The sequence below is a fragment of the Periophthalmus magnuspinnatus genome, chromosome 3, assembly GCF_009829125.3.
Source record: "Periophthalmus magnuspinnatus isolate fPerMag1 chromosome 3, fPerMag1.2.pri, whole genome shotgun sequence".
Lineage (NCBI taxonomy): Eukaryota > Metazoa > Chordata > Actinopteri > Gobiiformes > Gobiidae > Periophthalmus > Periophthalmus magnuspinnatus.
Genome location: NC_047128.1, coordinates 26,468,612 through 26,481,225, shown reverse-complemented (window position 1 = coordinate 26,481,225; position 12,614 = coordinate 26,468,612). Strand labels below are relative to the sequence as shown.

The following is a 12,614-nucleotide window of genomic DNA, read 5'->3' as shown; positions in this document are numbered from 1 at the left end:
TTGTTATGGAACTTTGCGGGTATCCCAGCATGTTTTACTGTGACACAGTTTCAAAATATTTTGTAAGATTTACATATAAGCTGAAGCTCATAGGTCACTCATGTGCCTTTCTGTTCATCCTCAGATCGATTTTCTTCTGTTAGTTTTTCTTTTCACTAATAGTCTCTTCCTAGTGGGGCTGAAAGATTGTGTAATCAGATCACAATTGCAATTTGATTGATTCAGATCTCAAAAGGAGTAAAATCTTACAAATTCACAGTTAGAGGTATCACGATTATTTTTTTAATTGATAGTTGTGATTGTTCAGAGAGAGTGCAATTGTAAGAACCACTAATATATAATGATGTCAATATTAAAAGGAAAAAAATAAATAATTTAAAATCAATCTATGCTTGTAAATTGCTTTTCATCTGTATTCCTTCTCTTCTTCTTTATTATTCAGATTTTGATTTCATAAAGCTGGCTTTTACTAGAACAAATTGTGAATGAAAGTGAATTAAAGATTTTATGTGTTATCATATTATCGTGATATTTCACCAAAATTCAATATTTTAAAAACCCTATTCATAGTAAACATTAAAAAAAATTTTGATTTTCTGTACAGTGTATTCATAATTATAGACATTTTAAATTGAGTAATAATTAATCATTTTTACTACATTTTCAGTTTCAGTTTAATTTTGCAAATATAGTCTGTGTCAATGACACGGATGACATGTTTCACAAAATGTGCAAAAAAAAAAAAAAAAAATTGCATATGATTTTATTGCTCTCTCAAACATTGAATAAAAAAAATTAAAATAACGGTAGTAGTAGTAATAGTAAAAATAACAATTAGACATTTTGCTAAATCATTCAGCCCTAATATCTACTGTCTGTTTGTGTTGTGAGAACACTTTACTCTATGTGCACTTTTTGTCCTGTGTGTGTTGCTCTCCTCCAGTCTCCTGTGACCCCTCAGACCAACAGACAGTGTGCTTTGACACCATCCAAGATGACCCCTTCTCCCTGTCCTCCTCCATCCAGTCCTGTCCACCAGACCCCATCGTCTTCCTCCTCTTCCTCCTGTCCTGCACTGCGCCCTGTGAGATACTTTCACTTTGCTTTGTTTCAGTTCTGCCCCTGTCTCTTTTAGCAGCATTTGTTGGTTTGATTGTAAGAATAGACTTTACTGGACCATTTAAAACATTTAATATTATATTTTAGCAAGAATAACATGCTAAAACTATTATAGTTAAATTGAGTATAATTATTGAAATTAAATAGAGACTTATGTCATTAATCCCTTGTGGGGAAATTTATTCTGGGCATTCAACCCATCCTTGAATACCGTTGGGGCAACCTGTAAGTAGAGCGCTCTGGGGACCTATCTCCAGACCTTGAGGTAGGCTTGGTCAAGACTACAGCTGGATGAGTGCCCATGCCTATTGTGCATGTTTTGGATGGATGGGAGATAACCAATGTGCCAAGACAAATCCTGGCCACATACATGAAGAACATCCAAACACCACACAGAATGGCCTGGTTTGAGGGTTGTATCTGCAGCCTTCTTACTGTGAAGTGTGAGTGCTAGCCACTCTATTTTCGATGATCTGACAATAAGGTATTATTTAATTATCTAATCAGTTAAATAATATACAATATCTGTGATATGCATCTATCTGATATGAATATTGTCAAGTATGAATCAGACCTATGAGAATTTGAAAGCAGACACTGTGTCATAGGAAGTTGCTGAAAGGTTGTTTTATTGTGTTGTTGCAGTTAACCAGGAAACACTGACGCTTTGAGCTTTAAGAACATGTTATAGATCTATAGATAAGAGTGACTAAAACACATCCTGAAGATGTTTGTTAAGGCCTTTAGTCTTTCTCAGCCTCCAGCTTGTTCCTCCTCCTTGTCTGTTGAGTGATGCTGAAGTCAGGACACCAGATGTGACAGGACCGCTGTGGCGCCTGCCTCCTGTTCTCTGTGGCCTTGCTCCAAGCAATGCGTCACGTCCTGTTTATCTCTCTGTCTCTCTGCACTTTCAGAAGGGGCCTGTGGCAGTGGCTGTGACGACGTCGCAGCAGACCCCTGTGGTGATGGCCCCCCAGGCTTCGTCCCAGGCTTCTTCTCAGCCAGTGCCAGCGGCTCAGACGGCCATCGCTGCCACACCCGGAGCACCTGTCGTGTCCCAGGTCTGTTCACCGCCCGCTTTGCCTCTCCACACTCTCCAGCCTCTAGGGGCCGGTGCTGTCACAGCTGCCAGCAAGCTGGCTGTGTCACAGGCTTAGCCATGGACTCACAGCCCCACACAGCTGGCAGTGGACAAGGAGTCTCGCACATGCTCACACTCATAAATTCACACATGCACATATAGCATCCCAAGGACATGCAGGAAGCCTACATTCAGTGACAAAGGCAGACCTATCTAGCCTTTTGCATGTTGAGTCTACGCTGCTGTTATAATGGACAAACACACTGAAAAAACATGATTGAAAATAGTAATAATAGTAATAATAATGGGGTAGAGTGATAGAAGTGAGGCTGCCCCTCTGCCCATCAGCCCACCAGCCCATCACCAATCACTGGACATTACACATCACTGTAGATGAAGCAGTTTGATGTATTTAACTTAATAATATATTTATTTATTTATTTTTTATCTATTTTTGCCCTAGGAGATGCAAGAGAATGTGAAAAAATGTAAGAATTTTCTGGCTACACTGATCAAACTTGCATCTCACAACTCTCCATCCCCTGAGACATCCAAGAATGTCAAAGCCTTGGTTCAGGACCTACTGGTGAGTCAAAACATGATAATAATAAAGTAATTGTATTGCCTATGTCAGTCCTTAAGATGGCAGCATAAAACTTCCTGGATAATCTCTGGTGACTGAGAGAGAGTCTCAGATTGACTGTGGTGTAATTGTATTCTTAGATTTCAAAATTGCTGTCCCTCTTACTGCATAATCAAACAGTAACATGATGACTCTGTTTCACTTTCATGGACAGGATGCTAAGATTGAGCCTGAGGAGTTTACCAGCCGCCTCCAGACTGAGCTGAAATCATCCCCACAACCCTACCTGGTTCCCTTTCTTAAGGTTAAACATTTTTTTAACTGTCTCCCCATCACAGTTTGCTGCCACTCAAAACAATACTAATAAATCAGTATTTTTCTTAATCTCTTTAACAATTTACAAAAGTTAAATGTGCACTATGCATACTTTTTTGGTGGAGGGCCTGCCACCTTCTTGCATCCATGGACATGTTATTGCTTTGCCTGGATCTGTGGAGAGATGAGTTCTTTAACTGTAAGAAGCCATGTTTTTTTAAGGTATCAATAATCACTTGAAATAAATGCAATATATGTTTAATGCAATACTTTGGGATTTTTCTGGCAAAGCAATACCAGATCCATGGAGTTCTCAGACCCTCCACCAGAAAAGTTGCAGAGTGCACATTCAATAAAAATATGTTTAATTACCAAAGTAACAATAAGTCTAGTATTTTATCATGCCACCTGCAATGATCAATTTTCCAATATAATATAATTAGATTTGAATGCCCCACAGTATGCTTTTTGTAATGACACACATACTCTGCATATGTCCCTTGGCTCGATTTCTGACTGTGTGCGACAATGGCCCTGAAGTCAGTCCGTCCAGTAGCCAGCAGGTTTCCTCATCCAATTGTGATGAGTGCACATCAAAACAGCCTGTCTCCAAACACATTCAAAGTCTGTTGAAGCACTCAGTATGAACTAACTCTTTTGAAGTTGGACTTTTCACATTTAGTGTTGTTTTTGACAGAGCATACACATTATGTAAATGTTTATTCATTCATCAGTCAGAAAACACTGCATTAACTGAAAATAAATGTATGTGTTACACTCTCATCAACAGAAAAGCCTACCGGCCCTAAGGCTGTCCTTGCTGAACAGTCAGCAATCACTGACCCAGCCTCCTCAGCAGGGAGTCAAACCCGTGCCCGGCAGTGTGGCCCCTGCCATCGTGACTGGGCCAGCTGTCCGCGCACGGCATCCTAATAGTGTGACCACCACTATTGGTGCCAGTACTCTTCCTGCAATGGTATGTATAGTCCTTACTGTTAAAATTACCATATAATATTATGTTGAATATGTTATCTAGGTTTCTACATTGAAATGGGACCTTCCAAGATATCATTACTATATAAATAGTTTACATGTAATATTTCTGTATATCAGTCAGGTAGATTTCCTTCACTGGTAACATATGATAGATGTGGACCTGCAGGGTTGTTTTGTTTGTTGGGGTAACTCATGTTATTTAGTAAATCAGCCTCAATAATGCCAAATGGAAAACAAATCGAATGAGGCACTGACATGTTGCATCATCACCTTTCATTTTTACATTTTGTGGATAGTTCATTACAGAGAAACAAATTATCCACTACTATTCTATTATACAATGTTTGTGTCACATGATAACAACTTCAACTCCATGACCACTGTGACTTCATCTCCAAGACCAGTATGGTTGTGAAATTTGTGAATGGTGATTCAGTTTGTAAACACAAAAATTCAACCACCCCAAATCACAGCATGTCCTGAGTGAGTGCTGTGTGTGGGGATTTATCATTTTGGAGACTGAAATCTGCATAGTCAAGTCAGACTTTATCTCTGTTGCACATTTGACCAAGTGATGGCCATGGTAAAATAGTTAATAAAACATTTCAATAAAACACAGTGACTTTAAGGGGACTTGCCACCATGCAAGTCAAATCATCACTATAAATTCAACAATATGGTATACATTTAGGTTACTGGTTTAAAAAGGGAACTGCAGTCACAACTGAATGGTTGCCATTGCATCACATAAAACTTTTTCTTCTCAGTATATGGACAGGCCATGCGTCATATGAAGTCGCAGAACCTTCAGAATTCACTGCACTAGCACTAATGAATGATTGGTTGCAGGTGTTGGAGGTTAGATAGTGAGTATTCAGATCATAGATGATCCTTTTAGATGTATTTCTAACTGGTTTTAATTATGAGAAATGGCAACTCAAATGAGAGATTCATATGAGGCTCATTCTGCTTGCTGATTAGATAACGGTCTTGAGAACCCACACAACAAATGAAACACAAACAACTTGGGCATCATGTACAATGTTTTTGTAATTAACAATACTCCCTTTGTTTTTAGTAAAATAAGATTTTATTTGAACTTTTTTTTTAACCTCATATCTGTGTAAGGGTGTTCAATTCCCCAAATTTTAATTGAGATTCAGTCATTTAAGTGATATGTTTGGGTCCTCTTAATCGAGAGGTCTACAGCCAATTGTCTGTTAGAGGAATGAAATCTGCCTTGGTTATGTTCTGGAAATGAATGTTGAAAGCCACCTTTTATTTTTAGTAGGAAAATTGAAAATCAAAATTGATCCATACAAGAAAAAAAATCATGAAACATTTTTTTGTCATATCACCCAGCCCTATATCTGAGGACACACATCGGTCATATTTATGAAATTTGAAATAAAAATGATATATACCCTCCATGGGACAGAGACAACATTGCCTTCTTTTATTGACATTTGTCTTCTTTTGATGCGCTGTTCCATCTTCCATCTCTTTGCAATTCTTCTCACTGTATCTCCACCCACATGACTTTATCTTCACCCACCCTCCACCCTCCCTCCAACCTCCCTCCACCCACTAACAGTAAAAAGGGTGAACCGAGGTAACTAGGTCAGCCCCAGGTCATTTTGAAAACGTCCATACTCTATGTTCAACATGCTCCTAGCCTCTCTCACTCTCACCATTGCTTTTACTCACATACCAACACAAACACAAGCTACAACACAAAACATTACATTAAGGTCGTTTTCACACATGTTTGTGCGCTCTGTGGACTGACCCCAGTGCGCACTAGATTTGGTTCTGTTTAGATTTAGATCTGTTTACTTTTGGGTCGGTCTTGTTCATCAGCTGATGTTGTCAAACTTATTTCAGTGACATCGCGGGTCTCGCGGGTAGAGCTCTGTGAACACGCGCACACGCTCCTTCCTCTATGTGCGGTGGTCTTTTCTTTCACCTGTGGCTAAATACACCAAGAGGACTGTATGCACTGATGGTGGAGGAGGAAAAGCCTTTTGAACGACACACAGACCCAGGCTCACCTGCGCAGACAGGCAGGAGGAGACAGTCGCTGATATTAAGTTGATCCAATTTGCCTCATCGAACGTGTCAAACCACAGCTCTGCAGCGCCAATTCATCCGAGCGCTTTTTTGCACAGTTACTAGCACTTTTACTGTCACCGCGGACAGTGTGGTTCGGCCCGAGGTCAACCTCGTTCACACCGCACTCTCCGGAGTGCGGGTGGATCCGTTTGGAGACCCTCTGTATGAGGCGCTCTTGGAGCGGCCGTTCACTGGTGGACACAGTGGGAATGTTGGGTTCACACCGGCCCGAGCCCACTGCTCTCGGAACAAACGCTTTTTTACGTCGTCCTAACTTGTGGCAGTGTGAAAACGACCTAAATGAGTGCTATGGGCACAAAAGCCAGACAAATGTGGCATTAGGCAAACTGTAAAGTTTGTTTGTCCAACTCTATTGATTTTACCATGAACATTTCTAAACCTTAAAAAATAATAACTCACGATGTGAATTTTGTCTTTGCTTACTCCCAAATTATATCTGAGCTCTTCTAGCTAGAGCTATGAGCTAACTGTGCTGAATGTATTTCCTTTTCTTCTATCCCCACAAGGCCCTGCAGTGCATCTCTGGGACAAATGGCCGGTGTCTTATTCTGTTGCTTGAACAGTAATATAGCATGTGTCAGGGAAAGGAAAACAAGGTGAAAAAAATATGCAGTAAGAAGCAAACTGGAATCAATGGATGACTAGGCCCAAGGTTGAGCCAGCGGCGGCTTCTAAAGACACCAGTGACTCTAACTTTCCACCATAGGCTCATATTCCTGTACTGCTTCTTGTACTATCTATTCTAACTTTGTCTTGTGACTTTTGTTTACTAATGAAGATAATCAAATTCACACACATGTTTTGACATACTACAAAATGCCATCTTTTCTCTTAACTGTACATTTACTGCTGAACTGGACAATATTTTTTTCTCCTCATTGATGAAATGCAGATCTTTGTTACAGTTACTGATTTAAACACTTCATAAGTGATCTCTCATTAACATCCTTTATCATTTAGGGTGTCAAGGCAACTGGTACTGTTGGTGGTCAAGTGCGCATGCCAGTGGTGATCACGCAGTCCATCAGAGCACAAGGTAGACTTCACTTTAAGACAAATCTACAAATCATTTTGTTATATTATTTTGGTGGTTCTGTTGTGAAATGCAAAAGTCCAAGCTCAATCGCTTACATATGGCAACACTTTTTCAAACAGCCTTGCCAAATTCAGCCTGAGCTCCTGGTGAAATAAACTGAACTGGCAGTAGGCTATAAGATCTGTAAACAGATAGGAGCCACAGAGAGACTAGAACAGGTGTTTTTCTGCCTGCTTATAAAGCCTTCTCAAACATTTGTGCCGCTGCTTACTCACACTGATTCACAAACCCTCATCCCACTGAAGCCTGCAAATATTGCCCCAATACAACACGAACGTTGCGCTCCCCAAAGAGAGCGAAGTGCTCTCAGGTGTTGTGTGAGTCTTTACCTGTTTTTGCTTATATGTTTATGTGTGCGCACACAATCAGAGGTGCATACAAATTTGATCTGCCCCCATCCTCAAGATTGCCTGTAGTGAAAGATCTGTAGGTTGTTTTATGCCCACAAATTGGAATGCAGGGATGGTTCTAAAAATATGTTTTATGCCTCTTGGCTAGGAACATGCCTGTTAAAATCAAGTTTAAATTCACTCTGTCAGTCCTTGTGCCTCTCTGGAAATCATGTCTGGAAGCAGGATGCAGTTTAGAAGTGTAAGGAGTGCCGCTGAAGTGCAGTGATATTGACAGAATGATGCTCTCCGCACCAACCTGGGGAGTGCGACAGCCCCCCTCCCCGAGCTCCTCTGTCCTCCCCTGTGAGGGTGGCAAATGCAGTTCAAGGTAGTCATTCAATAGAAAGATATTTGATGCAGATGTGGTGGGACACTTCCTTGATAAGATGACTGCTTTACACTTTTTATATTGTTTCTTTTTTCTTTGCTCAACAGGCACAATGGGGAAAGGAACCACCATTCAGGCTGGCAAAAGTCCCATGGGCCTGGCTGTTCAGATCTCTGGGAATCAGAAAAACAAGCTCAACGACCCCGGAGGAGGCTCTTTCAGGTAACATTCTCCTCACTGTAGGTTCACAGGTGATTGTTCCTAGGAGCTGTCACATGGGGGCAGCATTTCACTTAACTCTACATCACTACAGGCTACTCTCTTAGCTACAGCTTCTCAAGGGGGCTTTGAGGTTTTCCAGTTGCCTTCCTGGCCACCTGGCTGGGTGATGGAGAGTCCCAGAGTCTGTGCCTCTCATCCTAAGATCATATTGATCACCACCTTGACTGGCCTTCTTGAATCAGTGTCACAACCCATCACCTGAATACAAATGAACAAAATCTTGATTTAGAAATAAGTTAATTGGATCCAGATGGTTAGAATTTCTGGATGCGGCTCTGAAAATACCTTTGGTGAAGTCAAACATATGGTATTTAGCCAGAGGCTTTGCTCTCTCCCTCTTTTTCCTTTGCTCTGGTCTTGTATTCGCTTCTGCTGGGGTTTTTTCTCCAAACATAAAAGGTTCATCGCCCACATACTGGCCTTTGTTGTCCATGTTTGTGTAAATGTAATATCTGTGTGCATGTCTATACATTTGTCTGAGCATAAGTGTATGTTTATAGTCACTTGTGTGCCAATAAGATGCATGACAGCCTAAGTTATCAGCATAGTTATATTTTCTTAGACTGCTACAAAGTCCTTTTGGTGACTTTATTTTGCGGTTAGTTATTGCTTTTTGTTCAAGTGCATACAGTGTAACTGAGGCAGCTGTTTTGGCCTGGCCCAAAGTGACCGCAGCAGAAGAAGAGTTTGGGTCACATGGGCCAGTGGGTTCATGGTAATGGTTCCCATCTCCTGGGGGCAAAGGCAGTGCCCAAGGCTCTTCATTGATAAACCAATAAATCTTTAGCTTCATTGGTAATTAAGCTGTCAAGCTCGCTTGTTACTGACAACCTTTTTCTCCCTACGGTTATCACGATGGCCCATCACAAACAAACACACTGGTTCCACAACAAGTCAGATAATCCACAGCACCATATTCATAGATGAATGTAGCTCCTTTAACCTGAGCTGCAAAAATAAAAATAATTAAAAAATCAATAAAAAAATCTCTCTCTCTCTCTCTCTCTCTCTCTCTCTCTCTCTCTCTCTCTCTCTCTCTCTCTCTCTCTCTCTCTCTCTCTCTCTCTCTCTCTCTCTCTCTCTCTCTCTCTCTCTCTCTATATATATATATATATATATATATATATATATATATATATATAAACTACACCAGACAAATGTATGAATATTCCATATATAGTATATTAGGTATAGTAAAACTGTGTTTAACTGAAAAAAACATGCCATCTATTTACACATGCTCTTAGACTATTTTTTAACCCTTTTTTTAATCCCTCATGTCATTTTCAATTGTTTGCCTTCAGTGTATGATGCATGGATTATCACAGTCTGTAATGAAAACATTATTTCCCTACAAATTTAGATATATTCTTGTTATATAGTCATGTTATATTGTATATTGTATCACCAGTGCATCGGCCACTGTTTCAGTTGCTAGCTGCCTACCTTCCCCAGAACTATCACCATTCTTGGTGACCTCTCATTTTTATCAACTAATGCTTGATCAGCAGCTGACGGGTTTATGTGACTGACTGTTGGTTCTGCAGAAAGGACTGATGAGGGGTCCCTCTTGAAAATGAGACATTAAGTCTCAAGAGGCTCACATGTATATATAAAGGATTAATAAAATTATGTTAATGCTCCGTATTCTGATTTCAATTGCCTCCTTGATTCATTATTTTTATGTTTGTTTCTGTTCTAATAACCTGTGCACCATTCTTGTCCATTACACGAGTGTTCCTCTTACAGTGGTCTAAAGTGCTGCCATCTGTGTTTTGACACAAACAGAGCAAGTATTTCTGTGATTAGATAATTCAACTGCCAATCACTACTACTGGAGAGATAAGCTCCCTCCCAGATTATATGTCTTTCTAATGCATAGAAAAGCTTGTCATTTCTGCACAACCCACCTTCTCTCTGTGCAAATGGAGTGAGTGGCGTGTGTTATACTGTCACTATGAGCCACTGGTCCCAGTGGGCCAGCTGTAGCTCACACACACTGCAGGGCCTGTGCAGGGCCTGTGTAGGGCCTGTGAGGTTTCCAGTGCGACTGCAGCCCCCTGTAAGGACTTGTGTTATGTGTGTTGTGTAGTTTACAGTACAGAGTGAAAGCAGCTGCCCCAGTGCTGTCCTCCCCTCCTCCCCTCGCCAACCCTCTGTAAACACTCAACATCCGCTGTAATCACAGGCGAGCCAGCCCAGGCCCTCAGCCTTCTGCCAACCTCCAAGCTCGGGCTCAGTTCCTCGAATCCTACAATGTCCCCAAAACGCTGGATGCAGACCTCTTCCCGTAAGCACATAAACAATTTCATAACTGCATCGAAGAGGCAGACGGATGCTTATTTAAAAAAAAATGTTACAAAAGTGTTTAATCTCAAATTCCAGTTAACACTGGAATGAAACAGGCCTTTTCCATTGTCAACTAGCAAAGCAACTATAAACAGTCTCTGTGGAAACCTGCCCTGTTGTTCTGTAAACTGACATGTTGTGTGCCCAGTTTGCTAACAGGCTTTGCAAATAACACTGACTCAATTAAAAGTTAAAAGTGACCTCCCACAACTGTGCTGACTAAAATATTTGGAAACTCAGCAGCCACAAGATTGGATTATGTTCAGAGAAGCGTGGTACCATAACTTATTCATAACTTTTTCAAATTTTCCAGATACCGTAAAAAATGTGGAAATCCAAAGAATAGATTGCAGTTGTTTAATTTGACAAATCATGGGCTGCTTTATCTTGCTCAAATAAATTTTAAATCCATTAACATGGGTGGTCAGATGAATTATTAATAGATGCTCATGACACGGATGAGGTTTCATTATTCATTTTTTTAGAATGTTTAGTCAATAGAGATATATAAACCAATCAGTATATCAGGCAGTGTGTGCACTTTTTAGCTTATCGCCTTCTCTGTCTAAACCCCTCAGACTCTCAGGCTTTCAGGCTCTCAAAAGTCTACTTAGTCACTAAGATCAAATGAGAGCCCCCTGCTTGGGTACTGAGGGTGGAGATCTGGACATACTTCTCTGCACACATCAACACTCATATGCAAGCTCTAAATGGGATGCAGCCCTCCCACCACCCATGGCGTGCCCCGCTGAAGCACAAGCTTGATATGGAAACGACATGCATATGTATTCATGTGACCGCTGGCTCTATGTCCCCGAGCAAAGCTGAACCAATAACTGAGAGGCTGCTCTTTAGCTTCTGTGGAAGCTAATTACATCTCTGCTCCATTAATGCTGAGGTATAGTCTGAAATATTCTGCATTTCATATCTCATTCCTTCCTTTTAATGTCAGGCCTGTCCATGGAATTCGCATTTCATTTGCGCTTTAATTTGAATGCAGTTTTTGTCACATAATACTAACTCTGCATCATACATTTCTTATATTTTGTAGGAACACATGGGACTTAATGTATTGATCTGAATAAAATAAATCTCTCTTTATGTCCTTACCTAATTGGCAAAGTACACATTCAGTTCAAACCAGTTTTTGTATGAGATGTCCAGCCGAAGGTCGGAGGATGAATTTCCACTTGAACCAAATTGGTGTTGTTGGGTCCTTAGGCAAGACACTTTATGCACCTTGCTTAGTATGAATGTGGTGTGTGCGAATGATGGAGCTGATGGCGCAGACTGGCAGCCATGCTTCCGTCAGGCTATGCCAGGGCAGCTGTAGCTACAGCAGTAGCTTCTCATCTTGAGTCTAGATTGAATGAATAAAGACTACAGTGTAGCACTATGAGTGTCTGAGGTGAGGAAAGATTCCCTGCTTAAATTGTTGCCTCTGCGACCCTGCACCGGATTAGCATACTTCATGGGTAGGAATATGTCGAGTAAATATGAAAGTATATATATTCATTTTGTAAATATTAAATGTTTCTTTAAAGCTCAAGGACTTTAAAGAATAACAAGCAACATAATACATAACATCTTGTAAAGCAAAACATAATGCAATTCTTGTAACCGTTGTCACCAGTAGAATGTTGCTAATATGATAAGGTTTTTGTTAGGTGGTAATCATATACAGTTTGGAGATGGGAAAGTTGTTGCCTTTTTTACCTGAGCTAACATGGCCTCGGGCACTTCTCTTTTTAGGACAGGTCATGTTATTCAGGAGGATGTGATATCCATGGGGAAGAAAGCTGCATGGCCCAGGGTGCAGCAGAGGACATAATTCAATGCTGTGTGTTGTCTATGTGTTGTGTGTTTTTCAATGGTGGAGGAAAAATAAAAATAAAAAAATAGGTGTATGAAGTTTGAAAGGGTGCCTCTAATTGTCTTTG

The 12,614-nt window shown here is 40.6% G+C and overlaps 1 protein-coding gene across 4 annotated transcripts in view; it reads left to right on the top strand.

Annotated features, from left to right (window-relative positions):
- Positions 1-12,614, top strand: part of LOC117390659 (transcription initiation factor TFIID subunit 4-like) — a 50,032-nt gene that overhangs the window by 3,565 nt on the left and 33,853 nt on the right. For 2 of the 4 annotated variants that reach the window (XM_033988443.2, XM_055232420.1), the window contains exons 3-9: positions 944-1,084; positions 2,034-2,180; positions 2,664-2,786; positions 2,998-3,087; positions 3,889-4,074; positions 7,188-7,263; positions 8,151-8,265. In XM_033988443.2, coding sequence (XP_033844334.1) covers positions 944-1,084; positions 2,034-2,180; positions 2,664-2,786; positions 2,998-3,087; positions 3,889-4,074; positions 7,188-7,263; positions 8,151-8,265 — 878 coding nt within the window. The remainder of the gene's footprint in view (positions 1-943; positions 1,085-2,033; positions 2,181-2,663; positions 2,787-2,997; positions 3,088-3,888; positions 4,075-7,187; positions 7,264-8,150; positions 8,266-12,614) is intronic. The other 2 variants (XM_055232412.1, XM_055232416.1) reach the window with 2 other exon arrangements.